This window comes from Rousettus aegyptiacus, unplaced genomic scaffold (assembly GCF_014176215.1).
Source record: "Rousettus aegyptiacus isolate mRouAeg1 unplaced genomic scaffold, mRouAeg1.p scaffold_m13_p_6, whole genome shotgun sequence".
In the NCBI taxonomy this organism is placed as follows: Eukaryota; Metazoa; Chordata; class Mammalia; order Chiroptera; family Pteropodidae; genus Rousettus; species Rousettus aegyptiacus.
The window spans coordinates 105,951,311-105,977,798 of record NW_023416309.1 but is presented as its reverse complement, the minus strand read 5'-3'; the positions used below and the strand labels follow the sequence as shown (position 1 = coordinate 105,977,798).

The 26,488-nt window shown below is 44.9% G+C and overlaps 1 protein-coding gene and 1 pseudogene across 1 annotated transcript in view; one reads left to right on the top strand and one right to left on the bottom strand.

Moving 5' to 3' along the window:
- The window catches only part of LOC118603773 (centrosomal protein of 112 kDa-like), a 124,511-nt gene that overhangs the window by 27,889 nt on the left and 70,134 nt on the right, over positions 1 to 26,488 (bottom strand). Inside the window, exon 4 of the mRNA XM_036221980.1 lies at positions 10,347 to 10,436. Coding sequence (XP_036077873.1) covers positions 10,347 to 10,436 — 90 coding nt within the window. The remainder of the gene's footprint in view (positions 1 to 10,346; positions 10,437 to 26,488) is intronic.
- Positions 681 to 799, top strand: LOC118604345 (annotated as a pseudogene).

The window sequence follows — 26,488 nt, the reverse complement described above, 5'->3', positions numbered from 1 at the left end:
TCCATGGACTGGAAGACTTATTCGAAATTGACAAGTGAAGTATAAATTCATACGAAAATGCAAAAGGCTGTGAAGAACGTATCACTAAAATGTAACCTTCACGAGACGAAGGATGTTTCTGGTTTGTTCATCGACGTATGTCAGAGACAATAAACAATCTGGTACATAGTGGGTGCTCAGTAAATATTTAGTGGCTTGAACTGAAATGTTGAAAGTGTCACTTATGGGTTTAGAAGAGTTCACTCTGAGCTATCCTTTAGTTACCATGACACATTCGGATTTACCATCTCATTTATCTTCCTCCGTTTATCCAGCCAAGTAAAATCTCCCAATCTTATGTGCTGAATGAAGCATTTGGGATAATTCAGTCTAGTCTCCCATTTCTCTCCATTCTTTCGGCAAGGATATTCATTCAAATAAAACCTTAAAGATGAAGGATAGAAAACTGCTGCTGTTTCTACAGGGGGTATCAGGCACGAGGTGCTGTCAGCCCACTGACTCCTTTCTGCTGAACCAGCAGGGCGCTGAGCCTGTCTTCCTCCATTATAAATAATAGAAGTTCCCACAGGGTGAATTTTCTGGGTCGTGTCTACGCACTCAGAACTGAGTATCAGGCTGTCTGATTCAAAATAGGTCTTATATTTCACAAAATTTTAATAACGCTATTGAATGCTATATTCGTCAACAACCATGCCACCTTGAACAAACCCGATCCCGTCTGATCTCAGAAGCTAAGCAGGGTCGAGCCTGGTTAGTACTTGGATGGGAGACCACCTAGGAAGACCAGGTGCTGTAGGCATAAAAAAATAAAAAAAATAAATAAGGGATTGTAAGCTGACAAGGTCCTTGCAATCTGTGAGGTCGACCGAGGGTTGCCTCACCTAAAAAAAAATAATAAAACAAAATAAAAGTATGAAAAAATGCTATATTCTTTACTAATTCTAGTTTTTCCATGTGATTCATCCTTTGCACCTGAACATTTTATTGTAATATTTTTTCCAACTAAAACTATGTCTTCTAATTCTATATAGAAATCCGAAAGGTTATCTACATGGAAAGTATATTCAAACAGTCTTTTAAACTTCTGAATTTTCCTTTGTATTAAAAAAAAAATCACCTTTCCTTCTTTATTTCTAATTAAAATCAATCTACACCTGGTGTCTCTAAAAATACTTCTGCCCTGTCATCTGTTGGACAACAAACAATTTCAGTTGCTTCTACCTCACAACAGCCTTTTCTCAACAGGAAAATGAGATCTTTTCTGTCTGGAATATAGTCGACAAGGAATTGCAAGTAAGTGCCATCTTGGAATATTCGATACTCTTCTCTGAACGTGACGAGCACAATAAATAGCAAGCGCTCCGCTCTTGTATCGAGCTGACTCACACCCTCTTTTACCAGCTCTGTATTTATCTCCTCTTTTTACTTCCTCTTTCCAGCTGTTCACTAGAGTCCAGGAATTCAGGGCTTAGTCGCTGCCAGGAGGGTAAGCCTTGATAGGACACTGCTCGAGGACACAGTCTCCCTTTTTATCTTCCCAGGAGATTATATTAATCAGGTTAGTTCTCGATAATTCTTCTCCACTATTGTAAAAGGCAGTATAAAACACAACTTGGTTTAAAGCTTTTGTTCCTGCCCTTTTTTTAAGTGCCTCCATAATTTATTGATTTGGAGTAAATCGTTTGGATTAAGTCATTTTTGGATTAAAAATAATTTTTAAAAAGACTAAAATGAGAGCCAAAACTGTCAGGAAAAAAAAAAAATCAGACCGAAAGAAATGAGAATGTATTATCACATTCCTCCATTACAGGAGTGAAAGATGAGGCCCGCAGCCCTCGGCGGGCGTTGCCAGCAGCCCCGGTCGGAGCCCTGGGTCACCCCGTGGCCCTCGCCCCCGTGCCCACTGTCCCCCAGTGCTCCCTGCCCGGACGAGGAGCCACTTCGACAATGCAGAACGTGCTTTGTGGAAAGACAGCTGCACTGATGCAGTGGGCGCTCTGCTGACACTTGGATTTGGTATGTCAGCAAAGGGCAGGATTAAAAACATGCAGCAGGCGCTTCGGGGACCTGCCTCCCTGCTCCCCTTTCCCCCAAAGCACAACAAGCCCACTGAAGTTAAAAACAGAGAGAATCCGAGAAAGCCATGAGGAAACGCAGGGCCCATTCGGTTATCCCTTAAAATGGCCCTGTGATCGTGTATAGTTTGTAGTGGCGGTTTTGGGTATTAATGTTTAACTTGCTTTGCCCCTAAAATCTACCAGAATAACTGATTTACAAGGGATATTGTGATGAGATGTATATTTTAATGAAAATACTCATGTCCCTGACACTGTGATTCGTGTTTTTGAGAAAACAGGCGTGTATTCCAACTCTCATTGACAGTAAGATGTGGCCAAAATTAAATGTGGTTGTATCCCTCATAACAACTCAGATTTTAGAATGATGCATCACACCAGCTGTCTGGGAACAAATGTATTTTGTTGGCATGGGAACAAAAGAATTAGTCTGAATTTTGTAAATAAACTGTGGTTATTAAAATTACTTGAAACAAGCCAGAATAATAACCATTACACATGAAAAGCCAATAAAAGTCTTTGAATTAAATTTCTGTTGCAATTATTATCCCTGTTTTCATAATGTGCTTTGGAACAAAACATAGTTTTGAGCTGTTAGGACTTTTAAATAGATTTCACTGCAGATGAGTTAGCCAATAGCAGCTAAGACTGTGAAGTTTTAAAATCCGTTATGGAAAATGGAAATTAAAGGCTTGGAAATCTGTAAAAGACCTTTCAACAGTTGTCACGATTATTGCTGAATTGATTTTCTGTCTACATAGCATCCTCTTCCATAAGGCTGCTTGTGACTCTATGGATTTGTGGGTTACCCTTGATGATGACTTGAGGTGGTTTAAAGATAACCAGTGGTACCCAATGAAAGCTTTCAATATATTGATGTCGTTTCTCCTCAAATCCATGTTACTCCCCGGTAGATCACTGGCCACTGTGGGAGGGAAATAAATTCTCTGGGACTATGAGTGAGCAGTTATAATGGTATAACGGGCAGAAGGAGCCAAAGTACTTCTAGGAATGTCTAACACTACCCAAAAGGTATTGATACTAAAGGGACCAAATTTTATTCTTTAAACCCAGGGATCTGGGAAGGAGGCAGCAGAATGCCAAGTTTCTCTGTGGAGAAGATAAAGGGCATTGTCGGTCCCCTTCCTGCTCTGAGGGGAGGGGTCTGGGAGGGAAAGCTGCCCTTAGAGAGGAGCGGAAAGGTGGGCCGCAAGGCCCTTGTGACAACAAGGATGAGCCTGGCGGACACGGGGCAGAGAGAAGTAAACCAGACAGAAAGAGGGTCTCACTCACGTGTGGAATTAAAAAACAAACAACAAAAGAAAAATGTCGGACTCACAGAAACGAGAAGAACGGTGGTTCCCAGGGGCTGGAGGCCGGGGGGCATGGTGGGCGATGGTCAGAGGGTACGGACTTCCAGTTCCGAGGCGGTTCTGGGGAGCTCACTACAGCATCAAGACCGTATTGTGTACTTGACACTTGCTAAGACACTTGCTAAGCGGGTACGTTTTAAGTGTTCTCACCGCACACAAAGAAAGTAATTATGTGAAGTGCTACACGTGCTAATTAACTAAAGTGTGGCAACCATTTCGCAAAGTGTACCACATCGTCATGTTGTACGTTTTAAACAGGTACAATTTTATTTGTCAATTACGCCTCAATGAAGCTGAAAAAAAAATGACTGAGGGGAAAAACAAGAGGAAAGAAAGGTGGGCCGTCGGGACCGGGCGCCGGCGCTGCGGTTCCTCTCGGCCCCCCGGTGTGCGCACCCTCCTGGGGCCGCGATGCCTGAGGGGCAGCTGATGAGCCATGAGAAGGCTCAATGACCCTGCTCACCCCAGATGAAAATTATAAGAGAATATCTACAACACGCATTTTAACAAAAGTCTACTCAAGAATATATTTAGAAAAACTCCACTTAGAATGTATTTAGGAGGCACGATACCGAAGGCTCTGTAATCACCCAAGTCTGGTGGCTTTTGGGCTCCTCGTCCTTAACCTCCCTGCGGCGTGTGAGGCAGTTCGTCCTCCCCCCTTCCCTCCTCCTCTCCCGTCTCCTTCCCTCTCTCCTCCCTGTCCTCCTTCCCTGAATTCGCTGAGTGCTCCAGGGGCCAGGCGCTAGGCTAAATGCTGAGATACGAGGACGAACACGACATGGTCCCAGCGCAGGAGCCCGCTCCGCTGTCATCGGAGCCCGATGGGAAAATACTTACTAGAGGTCACGGACAACGCTACAAGGGCACAGACGAAAGGAGGACCCGGGGGGGCAAGGCCATTTAAGGATGAGACGCAGGGCCATCGGGCTTTACAGAGCAGTGCGGTTCGGCAAACGCTGGTGGGTGACGGTAGGGTCCTTGCCCTCCGGAGCTTCAAGCCCAGTAGGGAACTTCCTTTGGTTACCATGGCCTCAAAGCCTTCTGGCTCTGCTCTGCGATCTCTGGCCGTTCACTCCTTTGCAGGCCTCTCTGCACCCTCCCCCGCTTTCTTCGGTCCCTTCGATGTGGTCCTTCCCGTGGGTCAGCCCACGGCCCTCTTCTCTCTCTCTCTCAACTCCTTGTCCAAGTCACCCGCATCTGTGAGCTTCTGCTGCATCTGCTCATCACGATGACTCAGACACATTCACACTTCCAGGGCTCTTTCTTGAGTTGTAGATTCGGATTTTCAACTACACGTCGCCCGATGAACGTCCCGCTGCTGGCGTCTCAGGCCCAACATCTAAAGAGCGACGCTAGCGCTGCTGGCCACACGCCGGCGTGCCGGTTCGGGCCCGGGGCGTTATTTTTGACACAGTCCTTCCTTTCGCCCTCTACATCTTTGTGTTCTGTGGATTTTAAGTGAGGCCTCACATCTATTCCTTTCTCCCCACTCCCTTCGACGACACAGGCGCGCCTTGGGGATACGGTGGGTTCGGTTCCAGACCACGAGCATCACAGCCAGGTGCGTCACGACCGTTCTGCGGGTGCAGGGTCTTGCTTTCGGTTTGCAAAAAAACATCACGGAGCACAACAGAAGGAGGTCCGCCTGTTCCCAGTTCAAACCCTCTTGATTTCTCTTGTGACTCGTGATGTGAATTTTAGTGCCTACGACCTCGGAATTTCTCTTTATCTCTTGTTCATCTCATCCGCTGCCGGATAAATCTTTTTAAAGGATAAACGCAACCATGTAAAACCCGATTAAAGAAAAAAAGTCCTCAATGCTGACAACTGCTTTCTGACTAATGAGGGAATTCTTCAGCACTGCGTCTGAGGTCAGCCTCCAATGGCCCAGCACAGCGCTCGGTGAAGAGCAGAGGGCAGCAGGGCCGGCTCTTTTCTTTCCTTAACGGTCACGTGAATGAGGCTCGGTCTCTGGTCTCAGCTCCATGTCCTCCCTCGTTCTGTTCCGATGTCCTTTCTGTCGATGTCTGTCTAGCTCGCGTGTCCCCGTCTCCTCTGTGGATAATTACAGCCGCATACTTGCATCTGCATTACGTTTCATAGTTTTTGAAGTATCTCACACACACTCATCTCGTTTTGACACTCGTGTCAACCCTGTGGGAAGGTATTATCACTGACATTTCAGGAACCTGACGCCCGCAGAGGTTAAGTGGCTTGCCCGAGACCACGTGACTGCTCCACTAGTGGCAGAGGAGGACTTAGAACCGGCAGCGCTTCCCCACTGGGTCGCCCTTGTCCTTGAAGCCTGTCTTGTTTCCCCTCCCCACAGTGGTCTCTGGGACAATCTCCGCTCCCTCCCCCAAAACATACGATTACCACGGAGACCGGCTTTGCTCACCGGATTCTCTTCTAAATTAATGGACATGTGTAGGACTGAAATATAAAGTGGGCCACTGCAGAGCCGCGATGGAAATGTTAAGTACGACGCTTTTCGCTGTATTTTAAGACAATTTATGGGTTACCTGAGCCTGCGATACCCAGACCCTTACTGCCAGGACACAGCAGACAAGATCCGATACTAAAGCAGCAGCCGCTCGAAAACACTGGCCATAAGGCCACAGAGGCGCCAGGCAGGAGCCCAGGTGCCCCTGGAGACGGGCCGGGGCACTGCCCTTCCTCCGACTGCCCACGAGGACCCGCTTCCCTTGAGGGCTGCAGGCTCTTGAAACGGCTGTGTGTCGGCAAACTCCAAGCCCTGCCTGAGGCGGTGGGACCCTGACCTTCTACCAGCGAAAGATGCTCCCCCCCTTCCTTCCTCACGGGGCCAGGGGGGGACGGACGGCAGGACCGGCGCTGTGTTCTCTCCGCGCCTGTGATTCTGAGCCTCTGAGCCATTTAGAAGGGAAAAAAACTACTCTAAATTCCATGCCTGGGGCCTACACTTTATATATTTCTTCTCTGCTCTTCAAGACTGGAAACTGCTCTGTAACTCATTCATTTTTGCTTCTTCTCAGCATCTATCATTGTCCAGCACATGCCTGTCAAAGCCCAAAAGGATGAGTATAAAAAAAGTGTGGCCTAGCTGAGAAACGCACGACATTGCATTTTATTTATCAGGAGATCTCTGAAGTATTGTTTTTTTTTTTATCTCAATAATTTATTTAAAATAATCTTCTGGGAAACTGAGTGACCAATGTAATCAAAGCTATTAATACTTTCAAAACTTAGGACACCCAGTTCCAAACAGGGGTTCTGTTACGTGTACACTATTATCTACATTATATTAGGTTAAAACCTGTCGTTGTTTAGTACCTTTGAGACAAATACGTGCTTCGTGTGGTGTTAAGAAAAATATCAAGTAAATTTTTAAACTATTTCTTTTCTTCCCTCTCTTTTCTATAATTTACCAGACTGAATTATCTAGGCGAGGGCTAGCATATTACTTAGTCTCATTGTGAATGATGAATTATTTGCTCCTGAAAACGAGAGTTAGGTTTACACGTCCCTGAACCTGACCGGCACGCAATGTAGAGCCATTTTACGCGGTGTTCGCGATAAGGGAAAACCGCATCCTGGGAGTGGGCAGCCCGCAAACCGCGCGGGGAGGAGCAGTCCTCCCCTGTGCCCGCCACTGCGGCCCCGCTGCAGCCCGTCCCGATGACTCCGTTTCACCAGGAGGAGGTCTGATCGGAGCTCTGACCTCCCCTCCTTTGCTGCAATTATGGGATGCTTGCTCAGATCTTATCTGGGATTAGAAATTATTAACTCCTGGTGAGGATAAAAATAATAATGATTTTTAATGATTTTACTATTTGTGGATTACAGGAAAGATCATGTTTCTGTAAGCCTGACGTACAGAAAATTAGTATTTTCTAATTGTATTTGGGTTATCTTGAATCTGCATGAGGAGCAAATTAACTCTGTAACCACGACGAACAAGCCTTTGCTGGGCACTGTGCTGCCTGCCTGGCCCCGGCTGAGGAGGTCGGGGACAGAGCTGAGGGCACCGAGGCCAGTGCTGGGCAGCAAGGATACCACCCATCAAGACCTGATGAGAAGCAGCTTTTCGTTTTTAATTAAAAACACAACTTTTAAAATGCCTCATTCATTTTTTGTTTTTATAGAATCAAAACACAGGAATTTTTCTTAAATGAAAAACAGAACCTTTTTTTTTTTTTTTTTTAAAGCAAGCAAGTTAAAAAAAAAGAAGTCCAGGAAATTGTCCTTTGTAATTCTGCCAATTTCAATTTTGATTCTTTACGCAACTAGTAGCAAGATAATAATACTGGGTTGAAAAGAAAGAGAAGAAAGTTTCAAGAAGTTGTTTTACACACATTTGTTGTTTGATTGGCTGCTGCCTGGGTAGCTACTGTTACTGCAGTTGCTTTGACAGATGAAAGAAGAATATTATATACAACAATTTCAAGATTTTAAACATCTGAAGTAAGCTCAGACATAAGCGGACCCCCAAAACTGTACGTGACAATATCTTTAATTATTTTGACTACTCCTATTAGTGTCACAAATTGAAAGGGGGGAGGTGTAGGTCAAATTCATGCAAAATAAAAGTTAAATTAAATATAGATGAATAGTATTTAGTATTTAGTAAGTGCTCATTATCTGCTCTTCAGTTTTGTTGAAACGTTTTTTTTTTTTTTTTTCCTAGCTACACCCTAGGATCTGATGGAAAGAACCCAACATTTCATAGTTGCAAAATTATGAACTATTCAGTTTTACCCATGGGTATTCCGACATTCTTTGGTAAACTTGTAGCCTAACAGAAGATATCGGGAATTAGTGTAAGAAATAGTCTAAAAAGCTATTGTCGCCATAAAGATGAAAGCAACTTTGATGATCAAAAAGAGTCAACGACAACAACAGAAAGACCCAAAGTGGTTCCTGAACCCTTCCCTATTGTTCATTTGGGATTTCTTAAGTTCTTTACCCTTAATATATTATGGAATTTTCTGTGTGAAGCTTTGCCATGAATTAGAGTGATGCCAATAAAGTTTTACATTCGGTTATGTTTTATCACAAACTGGAGAAGCCCCAGTTCTCCTGCGGGCATCGTTTCCTGCTTTTCAGAAGCTTGTCTTCCTTTAGCGACAAGCGTCCTGGACAGACGGTGGAGCTCAGCTGCCCTGTGCGGATCCCGCCCGCATCCCACGCTGCCGGCTGTGGAGGCGTCTCACCTGTGGCTGTCTGACTGCTTCTGGTTCCTTTGCCCTCGGCTGTCCTCTGCCCGCGGAGTGTTACCGCTACTGTATCAGGAGTCTGGAGCCTATGTTTGTTTGCCCGCCATACTCAATAAACGTACTTTTCCCCGTCGTTGCTATGCAGCTTTTTAAATTAAATTTTATTTTTTTTAAATGAACTAGCAATGTTGTAACTTAAAAACTGTCAAAAAAGGAGCACAGGTTTGGGTGTGAGTCCACCTGTACCATCTGAGTCACTCAGTCTCTCTGGGTCTTAGTGTGTCATCTGTGAAAAGGGGAGGATAATGCTGGCTGTTTACAGTTATCACCAGGAAAAATACACTAATATGTGTAATGTTTCTGATACAGTATCTGTCAATGTAGTTAATATTTTCATCTTAGTATTAGCCTATTATGTGATGCTATTAGACTTTATGACATGGACCGTGTACAACATACATATACACACGCATATACGTATTTATGCATATCATATACATATATGATATACACATACCTACCTGACATATATGCCCTTTCGTGCAATCCCCTACCTCGAGATCCTGTTTGTAAACATCTCCAGAGATGAAAAAAGCTCCCTGTCAGCCTAATTTCAGTGCTGACTCTTCCCACAAGGTCAAAATGACCTAACCCAACATTCCTGTAATGAATTTACTATGATACAACCAAAGTATAAACATCTGTCAATCCTGTGGCAGGCTCTGTGCGTACAGATTACTTAGCAATACTATACCCAATAGCTGAGGATGATGCATTTATAAAAGGGTTCGTTGAGACTCATCATCTTTATTGATACGTTACTGACTTTCTAGTTTAAATTATCAAGATTACCACAAAGAATGATTAACTATAACCAGCAGAGTTGAATGAAAATAATCTTATCATTTGGAAATGAAACAGATCATTAGCTATTGTCATAGCTAGATTATTCTGGTTATATTACATTTATTTTTTTTAGTATGACAGGAAGAAAGAGGGGAAAATTAAAGTTCAAGAGAAAACATCACTTATATCTCTAAGTGCAATCATGTCCATTTACTTTAATGTGATGACATGGCAGACACTGTTAGCTGCATACCCCACATCCATTTCGCCTCTTTCTTGAGCAGGTTATTCTTCCCCAGCTAATTCCATCACTGGCAGGTAGCCTCTGATTGGTCTAGGCTGGTTCTGGTACCCTCAGTCCTCTTGCTAGGGATTGGACGTGCCAGGCTGAGGACGTGACCTGATCTGGCCAATGAGGTGTGAAGGGAGGTGTGTGTGGGTGTGGGGCAGGGGCGGGAGGAAGGTGGGACGTGGTTGGGAAAGGTCTCCTTACTCTTTAGAAGGGGATTCCGGAAGCAGAAAGTGCCTTTCTGCCTCAGGATATCGCTAGGCCTTCATGGAATGGCTGTAGCCATTTTGGAATTGCTTTGAGGATGAAGTCAACACAGGAGGAAGAGCCACAGAAACGTCAGAGAAGCGAGGCCAGGGCCTTGAGGCGCTCTGCCCAGAGCCTGCCCTACCTACAGACTTCTGGTTTTGTGAGGTAGTAAACCTCTTTGTTGCTTATGCCAACTAGGAGTGGAGGAGGCTGCTACTTGCAGCCAAAGCATCCCAATGGAAACAGGAAATACATAAGCTCCTTGACTTGGAGAAAGTAAACAAACAACCCAGCCAAGAGAGAGAGGGCACAGTACCTGTTCCTGTGACTCCAATTCTTTGTGCTGTAGTTTTTTCTCTGCACATCGCACTTGATTAGAACGGCTTTCCAGTTCCTCTTGTAAAGCCTGAAACAGCGTAAGATAAACACATAAACATTAAAAATTAGCACCCTTGAAAAACAGGCATTAAAAAGACCTCAGATCTCGAGCCTATTACTGTTCCAAAGAGTTCAGGCAAACAAAACCAGATTTTAAATGTCAAGCACAGATGTTTTCTACTTCAGAAATAACCAGTATAAAAAATTCCAAACTTATAAAACAGACACATTAGCAGGTGTCAATTTATTTTATAAAAATGTCTCTTATGTTCCCAGCATAGAACCACAATCATGCAATAAAGCATAAAGCTGTTTCTAATTAAAATAACTCTATGGGCACACCTGCAAGGTACACTTACACTCTGAAAAGTGTTGTGACAGCTAGGAATTATAATATGGGAACAACATGACATTTTTCAAAATTATACTATGGTAGATTGAGTCTCTTATAGTAACCTGAAAGGAATATCTTTACTAAGTCATTGAGGGTGGTGTAGAAGTTGAGGAACCTGTAAGAAGTGCACAGAGATGAACTCTCGGATGCCAAGTAGCTGTTGGAAACAGAATTCAGGTTAACATGAGGCCCTTAGAAACCACAAAGATCAATAATTATTATTGTATGAATTAACTATTTTAAGTAAAGGTGAACTAGAAAAGAAACAGGATCCATTCAAACCATCTGATGTAATTACAGATATAATACACAGAGAGTTACAGTGAGCAGAACACACGAGATGGTAACTGCAAACATGCCAAATAAATTCTCGAAATAAAATTCATTCGAACAAGACTATTGAGTTTCTGCTGTATGTCACGAACCTGCTACAGTTCGAAAGAGCAGTGAGAGAAAACAGACGAAAACATTCCCTGCTCTCATGAAGCTTACGTTATAATGGGGGTCAGACAACAAGCAAATAATAAATACGATACATGTCAGCGGGAAGTGCAGGAGAAAAATAAAGCCAGAAAGGAGGATATTCTGGAGCGGAGCGGAGGGAGAGGTGTTGCAATATTGAACGAATGGCCCCAGAAGGCCTAACAGAGCAAGACCTGAGGGGGAAGAGAGCAAGTCGTTTGGATGTCCACGGGAAGAACCTCCCAGGCAGGGGACGCTGCGCAAAGACCCTGAGGTGGCATGCTGGAGGAAGCCACGAAGGCCACTGCGCAGGCTGCGCACAGACGAGTGACCGCGTCAGGGCCATAACGGGGGCGAAGTCACGGCGGGTCACGTGAAGCCTCGGAGGGCGGCTGAGCACTTTAGATTTTGTTCAGGGGTGGGTGGGAAGGCAGGCGGCTGTGAAGAGGCAGAAGGGGGGCAAGGGCAGAAGGAGGGGGGCAGAGTCGAGGCCACTGAAATATACTGGGAAAGAAAGCTAGAGAATGGGACCAGGCCGGTAGCAACTGGGTGGGGGGGGGGGGGAGTGTCAGATTCCCAATATAGCTGAAAATAGATATGACAGCCCCGGGTGTGGATACAGAGCATGAAACATGAAGGGAGAAAAAAAAAAGACCCCAAGGATTTGGGCTTGAGCAGGTAGAAGCATGCCCACCGGAGGGGTGGGGGGCGGGGAGAGGTGGGTAAGATCTGGAGCTTCGCCGGGGGTACGTTAGGTTTGGGGCGCCCATGACACATCCAAGTGGGATGGTGGTAGCAGCTGTTGTAAAAGTCTGGAATTCAGACAAAATGCCTGAGTTAGTGTCCATTACAAATTCTTTCGACCTTTTTTACAGATAGTGTAATTTTTTTTTATTGGGTTCTAGGTCCATTTGAGCATCTGATGAGTACCATATGGTCGCTCCCTCATGGAAAATAATGCTTATGATTTTGCCTCTGATTTCAGGGAGTCCATTCATTGTCTGAAGCCCATTCCTGAATGAACCCTAGGCTAAGAGGCTCTAATTTTAAAACTAACATAGTTTGAGAACGTGTCTAAAAGCTGCAGGTGCTCTTTGATAGTATGCATGACTATAAAATTCACAATTCAACCAAGCGTGACAATGAACTTGAAACTCTCCCTTCTCGTTGATAATTCTGCTATTGTGGTTCGTTTCCCAAATGACGAAGGTAATGCTCCTATGCTTGTAGTTTAAGCAGCATTTCCCCCTTGTGATAGCCAGCAGTAGACAGGATCTTCGCCTCTTCTCTTATGGCATAATCGGGGAGAGTAACGATTACTGTATTGGAGACAGCATTTCTCCATGTTGTTCTGCTCCCACTCTTTCCTGTTCTCCAGTCCATCCTCATGCCACTGTCCGAGTGGTCTTCTTAAACCTAAATCTAGTTATGTCATTCTCCAACTGCAGTGGTGAAACCACACTCCAGCACCCCTGAAGAACAGCTGCACCAAGCCCTGCGCACAGCTGGAGTTTAGGGAGGCTGGTCTTCTGGCTCTGGCCATGCTGAGACCCAGGAAACCTCTGTGTCCTGCTGATGTCGTTGCCATTATCAACAAGAACAGGAGCGGACCATTCATGGAGTGGATTGATTTTTAACCCTCACTGCAATCTCGAGCAGCTGGTATTATTTCATCTGCATTAGAGAGGACGTGATTGAGGCTCACGGAGGTTGAACAGCTTGCTCGGGTCCGCGCGGCCAGGACTAAGGCATTGGAGCAGGATTTTAACACACTTAACTTCAAATTCAATTCGCTTCTGCTACGCCACACTGCCTCGTTCTCCCTCTGTCCTCATTTTCTCTTTTCTCTGCCTGGAGGCTGCCGCACCTGCTCTGCTTGGTGGTGTGATCGCCCTGACCCAGCCCGAGAGCTAAGTATGGACTCCTCGGGGCTGTATCTACCTAGCGTTGAGAATTCCTGTCCGCGAGGCTCGGGGCTCTCTCTTCTTCGTGTCTGCGGGTCTGGTGCCAAGCCACCTCCATGCCTGGCACACACCTGACACTGAATTCATGTTTGTGAAAGAATTTACGAAGTATCGGAACTATAATATGGCACCGTAAACTAAAGGTTATTCTGTTTCTCAAAACACAGCAAATACAAATATACCTTCCAAATATCTATATCTACACATACACACATACAATTATTATTTGCAATAATGTATTGTCTGGTTTCTGCCACAATAAAATAAACACTCCCTTGATTTATTTTTTTAGCTTGTATTTTTATTTCACAGAAAGAAAATAAAGGAGACATGTATTTTCTTTGTCTTAAACAAAAAATTGTCCCCCGTCTCCTGCCTTGTCCCCCGTCTCCTGCCTTGTCTCCCTCCTGTGCTCCAACGGCAGTCCCTTGGGAGCGGCCCACACTCGGCGTCCCATCCCCCTCGGATCCTCTCAGCACCCATCGGCCCTGCCTCCTGCCCCCACGACCCTCCACATTCACTCGTTACTTTCCAAATGTCAAAGCCACAGCTAATTTTCTTCCTCATTCCATGGCAGCGTTTGGCCCTGTTTTCGCCCGACTGTTTTTTCCCCTTGACTTTTGTGGAAATAACTCTGCAGAGTGAAGTCAGGGGGTTGTGTACGGAGGCTGCTGCAGAAGCTGAAGGTCATCCGCGAGGGCCGAGGGCCGGAAAGAGGGCAGTGGGGATGGAGAAGGGGGAGGGTGTGGCAGCTTCAGCAATGGGGCATCGGGGAGAAGAGGGGCTGAAAGGTACCGCAAGGCTTTGGCACTGAATGGCCAGACGACGGTGTAAGGAGCAAATCAGAGAGGTGGGGGCGGTTGGTGGGGGCAGTTTAGTTTTTGACAAGTTGAGTTTAAGGTGCTGGTGGGATTTCCAAGAGGGCCTATGGCTCCAGGAAGCTGGGTCTGAACAGTAGAGCGGGGGTCTCTGACAGAGATGCAGATGGGTTCCCTTCCCCGGGGAGGCAAACGCTGAGAGAAGAGGCTCAGACCTGCCCTGTGGGTGACACTTGCACTGAAGAGCAGGCGGAGGGGCAGAAGTTGGTGTGACAGGAACCCAGCTACCGGAGCTCCTCACAGGACTGGGGGCAGAATTAGATCTGATCCTTCCTCCGCGCTTCTCATTTGAGGACACTATTAAGTCCACCATTTTTTATCAATACTATCAAAATAGAAGAGAAATTACATTTGCTTTTCAAAAAGGTACCACTTTTCGAATTTGCTCATAGTTTACCCAAGGATGTAAAACGTGCTCTTTCTAAAGTTAATCGGAGAAAGCAGTTTGTCTAGAAATTACTTTTATTATCTATTCAAAAAATCAGCTTAAAAATTGAAGAGAAACCGAACAATATTCCACTTTCAAAAAAGTTAAAATGTACTAGATGAAAAGAAATTGGCAGTTGATATTGGCAGCTGTGCCTCGTCTCATATTCTAAAAAAATTATTAGGCCGTTAGAGCTCCAGCCTCAGAATTCGACATAAGGACTACATGAAAATGACCACAATTACTCCAAAGTACAAGAAGGAACTTCCTTTCACATTGTGGCCTCTTTATTCAAAAACTTTCCTATTTGACACACACATACACACACACACATCAAAATCTGCAGTTTACCCCTGAGAAAAGCCCAAGATAATTAAAGAACAAAATATCCAACGTTGGGTCAACCCCCTGCCCCCAAAATGAAACCCCCAAAACCCAACTGGAACAGTTAAACTGTTGATTCTGCAGCATCATTCCTCAGCCCTCAGCTCTGCTGTGTTAACCTGCGTCGTCACCAAAGAGGCAGTTCTTTTCTTCCAACTAAACGCGCCTCTAAATGCCACGCCAGCCGGCCTGCTGGAGGACATACGCTGTCCCCGCAGCCGAGGAGCTCTGTGTTCGCGGGGAACGAACGCTGACGCTTTCCAGAAGAAAAATGTAAATAACGTAATAAGCTTTACGAGAACAATGAGGGTCCACCACAAGGAAGCAGGTCATAGGATAATTTGATATGGTTTGTTTAAAATACGAAAATACTTAGAGCGAATTAAAGTGTAAAAGATTTTTACATGGTAATAGACTTTTCAGGGCGAGGAGGAGGCCTGGTAGTTAAAACACAGCCATGAAATAGCACCTGTACTAGAGCTTTTCTGTTGATTTGGGGGAAAAATGTGTATTATAGTCAATGCTATTCTCATAAAATTTATAAACATGATTCAAACAAGCTACTCAACCTATAAAACCATGCACTACGGAGTTATGTGTCGTCTTATTAAAAACCAGTTTCTCTCGTAGTTCTGAATCAATTAAACAAACATGAAATGATGGCGGATAGACGCCTTTTAATAATGAATAAATGAAACGAAAGTTCAGTTCAATTATAAAGTGGTGAAAAACTTATTTAATAAAGGACAACATCACTGGAAGGGGGAAATACTGGGCCACGGTGGTAAAAAGATATAATCAAAATGTTCCCAATGCACAAGGCATGTGACAGAGAGGCTTTTGGACTTAGGGTTTTGATATGACCAGAAGTCTTTCTAGAAACTTCTGTCCTTGCCTTCGGCCAGCGTCTCAGCCAGCTCCAAGCACGGGGGTGGGGCAGGTGCACCCGCTGTGGGAGCCAGGACCGTCCCACCCTCTCCCAGGGGGCGGTCTCAGCACGAGCTTGTCTCCCGCTCATCACGCAGAACACCCGCACTCCAGGTCCTCACCAGACACTCTCAAACTCTCCACTCTGTCATCTTTACCAGAACCTCGCTGGTGAGAAATGTGGAAAAATCCACTAGCAACAGAATGGAAGTCACGCTTCTCCTGACCCACTTGAGGTGCGTTATCTTACACCTTTATGCTCCACAGACTCCGGAACTGTGCCCTCCCACTTTCTAAGAGTTTTCAGACCAGTTCTCGCTGACGTGAAATCTGGCGTGTTTTGCACTCACAGTCTGCCTCATTCTGTGTTGCCTCGTCTTGGCAAAATGCTGTGTCTGGCCTGTTCACACATCATCATTTGTTGATGCCTATGGGCCAGTTTTTCTGGGCCTGCCGTACATCGAGGGGCAAAGGACAAATGGATCTTTTCCTCGGTTTGGTTGCGTGGAACACGTCCCACGTGTTCTCTGGGGAGTGGGAGCCTTGAATATTATGGTGTCCTTTTATTTAAAGGGACTAGATCAAAGCAGATGTAAGCAAAGGACTGTGGATTAAGTTTTGCCCTACATAATTATAAAACTGGGATCCTCAGAGTCATCTTGTGGTCACGAGGCAAGGAAGCAGCTGAGCCTCTGCAGGATGCAGTGCAGAAGGGGCCTGTGAGCAGCAAGTGCTGCACAGCCGAGCCGAATGAGGAAGGAAAGCAGAGTCCTTGTACGAAGACCGCTGCCAGCAAGAAGCCAGCCTGGCGAACCGATGAAAACTGGCGAAGCTGGGTGATGGGGAGATGGGGGTTCTGCACACTGCTCTCCTTCCTGTTGTGTATGTCTGCACGTTTCCATAATTAAAAAAACATTTAAGCTTTTCTGACTTCAAAAACATGAAGTCACCATATCTTTCCTTTCACGAGGTTTGAATTTACTGTCTTACTTCAGAGAAAACAGATGATTCATTCATCTGTAGGTGGGGTGCAGAAGGATGTGCCGTGTGTACTTTGGACACAAGGTGAAGGAAGTAGAGAGTGAAAGGTTTATATTTTCACCTAAGGAGAAGATAAATGGAAAGGGAAGCCTTATTTATATTTTTATTGAGATATAATTTGCGTGCAGTGAAATTCCAGGTTTATTTTTTAATGGTAATGGTCTGCTTTCCATTTAGAACATATAATATGATTTAAAAGTTTGTGTCATAAAATATTTTGATTATAAAATCTTAATATAAACCATCTCCCGCTGATTGGTTTACCGCTCAAACAGCAGGGACACCTGATCTGTGACTACAGTGAAGACACTAATTACAAATGGGAGATAAAGATGACTCTCATGTAAACCTCAACTGCTTTGTAAATAAGCCCCACATGTGATTAAGTAGCATTACTTCGATTCAGTTTACAAATGGTGCTGACAATCTTTTCTGATGAGTAGGTTTTGACATGTAAATTGACAGAGAAATGGTGAATGTTTTTTTTTTCTACTACTGCTAAGTGAAAGGGGAAATTAGATAAAAGCAATAAAAACCTCACTATTTTGATGTCACTTCTGAAGAATTAGTTTTTCTTAAATCACATCTTAAACAAGTAGAATACAGCAAGAAGACCAAACCCCCAGATGAGGAGATATAGCCCCCGGTTTGATGGCAGAGAGTGAGTGACATTTTTTACTGGGTGGTCTCACGGGCTATTCACAGTGGCCACTATAATTCCTGTTTTATTTTTATTTTTTTTAAATAGGCTAAATCTACTAACAAAAGTAACCAGTCTTCTTCAACTGAAATGCCGGTCAAAATTTCTTTTCAAGTGATTTCTTCATTCAGACTTTTCCAGCATGAGTAATCAACCACAGGAGAATTTTATTAGTGATTCTGCAGTGACGGAGAGGGAGCTCGTACTACAGACCTAAAGCAAACCAGAACCACATTTACTGCGGAGGCCACTAACGTATTCAAAACACAACAGTATCATTTTCTTTTTTTTCTTAATGGCTCACACTCAGGTTTTTAATTTTTTTTTTCACAGCCCAAGCAAGCGCTTTTTCGTTAACCCTCATAATTCGGTCTCTTGTGATACTGGTATGAAGCGAAGGAGCTCTTTGGGGGTTTTAACCCGATACATATGCTACTCTCCACATAAAGCAAAATTCCTTTCAGGTGGAAATTTTTGACTTGTTGCAATGAAACCACATGTATGAGAAACTGCGGTTTGATATGAGCTATTGCTATAGTCCTTGTGAGGCTACTGACTCAACATGAAAGACAAAAATACTGTGGCCAATATAAAAAACAACTCGTGTGTTTGCCAAAGAATAAGAAAGTTTTCACTTTTTCTCTCTTTTCCTCTCTCTCTCACTTATTTTCAGTCCTTTAAAATTCCTAAATCACTTCCTGCAAAAGTCCTAAAAATGCACCTATTAAAAAGTTACTGTTTCTTGGTCTTAGCAGAGGTTCCCGGAAAAGAAATCATGTTATTCCAAGACTTTGATGATCTACGGAAGCCGGAACCTCCGAGCGCAGCTCATTCACGTTTCCCTCGTCACACAGAGGGCCATCCTGCCATGACCCACCTCTGCCCTGAGAGCAGCCGTCATAGTTCTGCTCGGGAAATTCAAAGCACATTTCCCCCCTCTGCCATCCAGACAGCTTCACTTGTGAACAAGTTCTTATCTCGGGTGGTAGACATCCAGGATCAAGTTCAAGAGCCACAGCTAGGATTTCTCAGGACCACAGAGGAATTTCCTTGTTCAGCCAGTGTGATAACCACTTACAACTAAGCTGGGTCTCTGCAGAACAGTGTAAACTGTTCAAGCCTCACAGGCCACCTCTCTTCTGCTGCGAGGCCAGGGAGCAATGGGGGGGGGGGGTCGGGGGCAGGGAGCACCCCTAGGTCACTCGCTTAAATTTCAATCGTCCTGCAGGGCTCATCGTTCACGCATGTGATGCCTTGAGCCTGTAGCATGATTCTAATTTCCCTCCAACAAACTGTGAATTTCTTCTCTACCAAAACTGAAGTCGAGATTCATTTCATTTGAAACATTTCATTTGAAACATTTCAGATCTAGATTGCAGAAAACTCTCATTTCTCAGCAAGTCATTATGCTCATATGACACCATATTTACATACCTCTTTGTATTATGAATTTATCTGACCTTTTCCTCATTTCGGACGATGAGCCCCACCCTTCCACATTTTTAAAGTGATCTCTGAAACGCTTGGTAAAGTGTTGACAGCATGACGATAGTTCCTGGGGACATCGACCGGCTATATACAGATCAAGCTGCCCTTTATTTAAAACAGTTGGGATGTTCCCACTGAAATTTCTCCAGATGCCGCCCCCTCAACCTCAGACGACGTAACCGTGGCCCCTCATGCCCTGCCCCTGGATAAACACAGCGGTCTCCCCCAGTCCGCTCCCTCAAATGTCGGAAGGGGCGTCCCTCCTCGTGTTCTCGAGGTGACGCCTCTGTCTGGGTCCTCGTCTCCATCTCTTCAAATCCTAAGTGGTCCGCTGCACCTGTTGACCCCTCTCTCTCCCCCCGCTGGGCCCTGCCAGCATCTGACCAGCCGTCCCTCCAGAAACCAGCCCCCTTGCTTGTCGCCTGTCGTGTGGGAGAATGCATGCTGAGGGGAGACACCCTTGGGGGTCCTTTAACCCTGACGTTCCGCCCTTCTCCAGCCTTCTACTGCGTTACCCGTATGTCTCCCCGGTCCTGACCCCTTCCTCGTCTGTAACCCGATTTCGGCCTCCGGCACCTTTGTAAACGTGCTCGCCGCGAGGTCAGCGAAGACCCTCTCATTGGCAACCCAGCGGCCGTTTCCACATCTTCACGCCCCTTGGCCTCTCTGTGCGACCCTCTCTCTCCAGAGACGTTTCCCTTTGCTGCCACGAAATCCTGGTTGTCCTCCCTCTTCCACTGGCTGCTTCTAATTGTGGACATTTCTCAACCTAGGTTCTTCTCTCTCCACAATTCTTTCTAAATGCCATTTCCTTTGGATGATTACTTAATCAATTTCAAAAAAAAAAAAAAATTAATAAAAGTATTTCTGTAATCTGAGCACACATCGTGTGCCAGGCATTGTGCCAACACTACCCTCAAAAAGCATCAAATCGAATGTGTCCGACAAACTTCTAAAAGGATAATTGTAACGCCACTCAGGCAGTGAAGAAAAGCCTTGACGAGCATCGAGCGTGAACACAGGAGGAAAGGGACGTGTGCCGGGGACGCGCCGCGGGGAGGAGACTCGGTCGAGGAGGGAGCGTGTGACTGGAGAACGTTTGCCAGGAGGAGCAGGCGGGGGTCCCCGCAGATTGCATCCAGAGGGCCAGGCACGACGCGGACCGGCACAGCCAGCGGACAACGGGCTCTGACTGGGAAAGGCGGCTTGGAGGGCCGGGGAGTCTATCCTGGAGCAGTGGGGGACCACGAAGGGCCTAAGACGACCAGACTGATAAACAGGAAGAGCATTCGGGCATCACCGGAGACGGTGGTGCCGGCCGGCGAGGCCCACTGAAGGCTCCTGAAGAGTCTCGGCAAGACACGTGGGTGAATCTAGGGGCAGAACGGGGAGGAGGCTTCGTTCACACTCCCTCCTTGTGTGCGGGGAACCGGGCCCAGGAACAAGTGCCCGTGTGCCTCACGGCGGTTTGTGAAAAGGCCAGGCACAAGCATTTTGCCAAAGCTTGGGAATATAGAATGAGGCGAAACACATGAAATTTTAAGTAAGTGAGAGATGGCTTGGAAATTCTAAAAAATAAAACAATTTTAAAAATCACGATTTTCTAACCCGTGTGACGTAATTCGTGCAGGAGAACCTGCTTTAGGAATTCGTTCTGTCACAGCAGGGAGACCAGTCAGAGGCCACTGAATACCACATGGGACGTGAGCCTGGCTTGGAAGATGAGGGGCAGATGAGGTCATTCTAGGGTAGAGTGGACCTTTAATCCCATATGACAGAGGAGACTATTATGAGAAGAGACACACAGGAAGAGGCCGGCCACGTGACGCCGTGATGGGGGCAGAGATTGAGGCGTGATACACCGACAGGCCAAGGAGCACCAAAGATCGTGGGAGACGCAGAAGCTACGAGCCAAGGGGCGAGTTTCCTCTAGAGTCTTCGGAGGACGCACAGCCCTGCTGACGTGCTGATCTCAGAAGTGTGAGGCAGTAACTTTCTGTTGTTTAAGCTACCTGGTTTCTGGTCCTTCATTACGGTGGCCCTAGGAAACTAATACGGATAAGAAACCTCCTTTGTTTTACACATTTTTTTTCCCTGTGAAACACACATGAACACACACACGCGTGAACACACGTACACACACACACACTTCCTTGGTACTACCCAGCTCTAGACCTCATTTTATCCCTGTAAGGACCAACAGTATTCTCATCGTGAGATGCCCTGGAAACTGGCGTTAGGGGAGCATTGCTACTACTGTGTGTGTTCGTCTATATTTCTGTAATTGTGTGTAACGGTCATATCGGGTTGTAAAGGAAGTCATCCTGCTCGAATGTTGGCACATTCCTAGACGATGAAAGAGAAAACGTCTGAGGTGGAGGTGGACGGCCTCAGGTGAGCCCGTTTCCGGCACCTCCACAGTCACGCAGGGGGTGGAATTATATATGCCAGAGAGTGTGTTTTTCTTTCTTTCTTTTTGAACCTTAGGATACTGTGATATCCAGAGCTAATACGTATGAAGGAAGAAGTTTAAAACTTTCCGTTTAAACCACTTAGAATGAGAGGATTTACAAAGATCCTGTTTAATGTTCAGCTGACACATTGTCAAAAACATTTATCATGCAACCTTTTGAAGTTTTCTCCACTCCCTTTTAGTTATTAAAGCTTGGATTGCAGTTAGTTATCAACAATACAGAGGACTCGCGATAGTGTGTTCACAGTCAGACCTTCAGTTTGAATTCTGGACTACTAAGCAAAATTAGACTCTCCTGATCAAAACAGTGATTAGTGACCTAGTTCTACGCTGAATGCACAACACAGTTGACTTCTGAAATCACTTCTATGTGGCCCTAGCGACAATGTAGGGGACCTGGAAATTTCATTTACGTGCTTTATAATGCTCCGAACTGTGAGAATCTTCGGATGTAAGCATGTGCGACTTTAAGGCCGGCTGTAATTCCTTCAGTGCAAACTAGGAAATGGTGACCTATTACTGAGACTTCGCTGGCAACTTGATTCCTAAAATAAATTTCTTCACATCGAGAAGACCTCTGGTTCACATTTTCGCAAAAAAGAATCACAACCCTTTACAGATAATTCAACTGGATATTTTTAAGTACATACAATGTGACAGACATCGTACAGAAAGCAAAAAGTTCAGTATGACATGGTCTGACTTTCAAAGAGCTTCCACTATCACAGAAAGTATGCGACAAGGACAAAAAGCAGGGGAACACGGTGAGTGTCTTAAGCGTCCAATCGAGAGAACAAAAGGAAGAGGGAAGGATGGAGGAAGAATTCAATGGCACCACAAAGCAGCAAGCAGATAAAAGCTGAATGTGGGAGATTGTACAGGACAAGTCACTGGGTTGCTGCTCGTCAACAGCACAGAATAAAAAGGAATGGTCTGATTTAGATTGAAAAAGACAATAATATATATGGCGACCGAATGTAACGCTTAGATCTTGTCTGGATCCTGATTTAGGCAAATGAACCATGAAATGGCATTTTAAAGTCCACTGGGAATATGTTTATGAAGTAGATATTAGATGATGCTACAAGGTCTTCGTGAATATTCGCGGGTATGCCACGGGCACCATGGCTATGAGGTAACAGCCATGTCTTCTGGGAGGCACTCTGAAATACGTGGGGCAAAATGACATGTCTGGAATTTGCTTTAAAACAGTTTAGCATAGAAAAAAAAGGAGGCGAGATAATGCCAATGTAGTGAGAATCTGGATAATTGCTGAAGCTGGGTGATGGGTACCTGGGAGTTCACAGTACCACACATACTCTCTACTTTTGGGTATGTTTAAACGTTTCGATAATAAATTGGAAAACTAAAAAGCCCACATACAATAAAACAATACGGGGGCGGGGAGCGCAAGGAGATCAGGAGAGTCGCCGGGTAGGAAGCCGCATTTGGGAAAAACCCTGAATGATGGCTACAGTTCTGACAGGCAGAAGGTGGGGGAGGGGGAAGAAATGCCTGCCAAAGAAATAGTATTTGCAAAAGTAAATGCGAGGAAAACAGGGGTGTGCTTAGCAGAGAAGCTACCATGCTGGTCTGAAGGGGGCAGCTCCCAGGCTACGCGGAGGGGGCAGTGCTGCAGAGGGGGGTGGGGTCAGAGACCTGAGGCCTTGAACTCCAGGCCGAATCCACACCTACTTAGGTGAACAGGAGAGGGGCTTTGGTGCAACGCCTAAGCTCAGGAAAGGGATCCAGATTACTTCCTAGATATCAATAACACGGCGCAGGCTCAGCAGGTGTAAAACTGGACATATGGTCAGTTCTCCAACTTTCCTCCCATATTCTGACCTAGTAAAAGAAATGACCTCATCACAAATTTACATACAGGGAAACAGTGGGTATATTTCGGCAATGAAAACAGTCCACTCTGGTGGATGTCTGGGGTGCACACAGTAGGAAGCATTGGAAGATGAGGGGTAGATAGGCTAGTCGAGCTGTTTATGTTTCACTGGGCAGTGGGGAAAAGTTGAAAGCTTTTGAGTAGGGGGCCGTATGATTAGGTCTGTTTAGATACAAGACTCACTAATCTGTTCTGGTAACACATGGAGGAGTTGGACGGAAGGCAGCAAGAAGGCGCAAGCGGAGTCCATGGAGAAGCAATCCACACGAACTGGATTGAAGTAATGGTGATAGAAAGGAAGGGGTTAATTTAAGTCAGAAAACACGGCCTCTATGTAAGAAGGAAGGAAGGAAGGAAGGAAGGAAGGAAGGAAGGAAGGAAGCAAAAAAGTCAGCGGGGGATCTCAGTGTAACTTAAGTCCTGAGTAGAAAGCGTGGGAGGAGATATGTGGAGTCCCAGATGCCAAGAGATCGTCCCGCGAGGTGTCTACTCAGTCCTGAGGGGAAACCAGGGTCAGGGCTTAGAGGCTGTTTCTTCTGTAGAACAGAGCCAGGACTGTAGGAGTGAAGAGTCTGCTAAGGGAGAAAGAACAGAGGAAAAAAAAATCATGGAGCATTGGAGCAGGATTTATAATTAGGACTCCCAAAGAAAAAAGAAGAGCCGGTGAACCATAGAGGGCATTTGTAAGGATAGCATGGGATCTGGGGCGTTGTGGAAGGAGAGACGTTCAGGCAGGCGGACGACAGAACTCAATGCTGTTCAGGGAATAGGGGGCGTCATGGCTGAGGCCATGGCCACCATCACCATCGGGGTGATCACCATCACTACAACAACTACCACTCCTAACACCACTGCTAATACTACCACTAATACTGCTGATGTGACGGCTGATACTACTGCTGATACTACTGTTAATACCACTGCTAATACTACTGCTAATACCAAAAATAAGTAGAAAGACGATCATTTCTAAGAATGTGGTTTTATTAGTTGGTAGATATAAATGCCAAGTTTATTTCTTCATTCAACAAAAATTCACTGAGTTCTCACTATTTGCCAAATACTGAACTGGGCACTGGGTACGAAGCCAACGACAAGGAATGAGTGCACGGCGAGCAGCAGGCATGGCCCTGCGCCCGTACGAATCTGGGGGCGGTAGCAGGCTGCGGGGGGAAGTAGTCTAGGTGGGGGGGACCGGTCAGAGTGAAGTCAGAGTTTGTTTCTAGGGCAAGAAATGAACCTGAAAAAGATTACTTAACCTTCATGTGTCTGAAGTATCACATTGTGCTCATTGTGCTGTGAGACCCGTCCAGCCCTTACAACAACGTTTCTGCCGGAAAGGGTGTTTGGAGTTCCTTGCTGGGATGAGGGGGCCCTTCTTCCCCTGTGACAGTCCTGTAGGGTAATAAGTTCAAAATTTGGGGGGAATGGGGGAAATGAGAGAGGGAATTGAGACTATGAGGAGAAAAACAGAGGACATGAGGCCATAAAGGGACATTTCAGGGACAATTTGATTCTGAGGGCCTTGCTGGGACCGGGACGGGCAAGAACGCTGCAGGGAACAGAGGACTGGGAGTTGTGCTACGGTCACAGGTCCGAATTCTAGAAATTATTTATTATTGCCATAACCTTTAAGTTAAAAAAACTGCACTTTATACCTACATAAGCCAGGAGTCTCCAAACAATGGTGCAAATAATTCAAGCCTGAGGACATTCTCAGCTACAATAAAATTTATATTTACATGTTCCATTTTACTTAATTCCCAGAAAAATGCAACTAACCTTTATGACTTGGCTCTCATTGGGAAATATGATTTCCTCAGAAAAAAGAAATATGTATATTTTGGGACTTCTTACTCGAACACACTTAAAAGTCTTTACTGTGAATTTAGAAGCTCGCCTGGTCCCAGGAAACAGCCTTTGAAAGGATGTCATGTGCCTCGGGCAAGCGGCTGGATGGGCAGTGCACAGCTCCTTCTTACACTCTTTAAGCTATAATGATCTCACAGATGTGAAAACAGGTTAGTCCCAGAAGAGAGAGAGAACTCCAAAAAGACACTAGAAATAGAACAAAAATAAGGTGTTGAAACTTATTTGATGATTTTCAGAAACGCCAAATTTTGACCAATGTACTTAATTTGTGTCTCTTCCTCTGATTAGCACTTTTTCCTCTCCGGCTTTTCAATCCCCGGCTCTTCCTCCTGGCTCTGGGGCTTACCCTGAAGGCAGATATTTAAAGTACATATTTTCATTCAGTGTCTCCTAGCATAGTAGGCGTACTTCATAGATGCCACATAATAAATACAAAGCATTGCTTTGAAAAAACGAAAAACAAAAACAAAAATACAAAACGTTTTTCTCAAATACTTTTTTTACGGACATTCCCAGTTTTCAAGTTTTAATTTTCCTGCACATTATTTCTTAGAAAACTAGCAGCTAGAGAATTTGTGAGGGTATGAGTGTTGGCTGAAGGTGAAAATGTTTCAAAGGGCCTTTGACTTCTTGGCCAAGAAGAAATAAGAGAAATAAAAGCATGAAAACCGTTTGTACTGTCTAATCCCCTGGCAGAACTTACAGGCATTTGTAGCAATCTCACTCTAAAAACTAAAGGGTGCTCCTCCCGTCCCTCTGCCATTTTTTTTTTTTTTTGCCTGTAAATATTTTTTTCTGACAACTTTTCTCCATTCATATAAAATTTGACTCATCTCTTAAACTCTCCATACTTGACTAAGCAAATGCACTAGCTCTAAAAGTGGTATTTTCCTATATTTTAACTAGAAGTTGCATTTACTATTTTAATTTCAATAGAACGTTTACTATTTTTCCATAGAATAGAATCAGTGATTATATTTTTACGAAGCGCACCTTCAGCTCACCTCATTAGGAAGACAGCCTCTCTTCATGGAGCACTTACTTTAATGTCTATTTCACCAGTACTTAAATATGTACTTGTATTAAATTTTATTATTTTTTTTTTGGAGGATTTAGTTTAACTTTTTTTGGACATATTTACATTTATTAATAAAATGAAAGAAATTTTTGTGT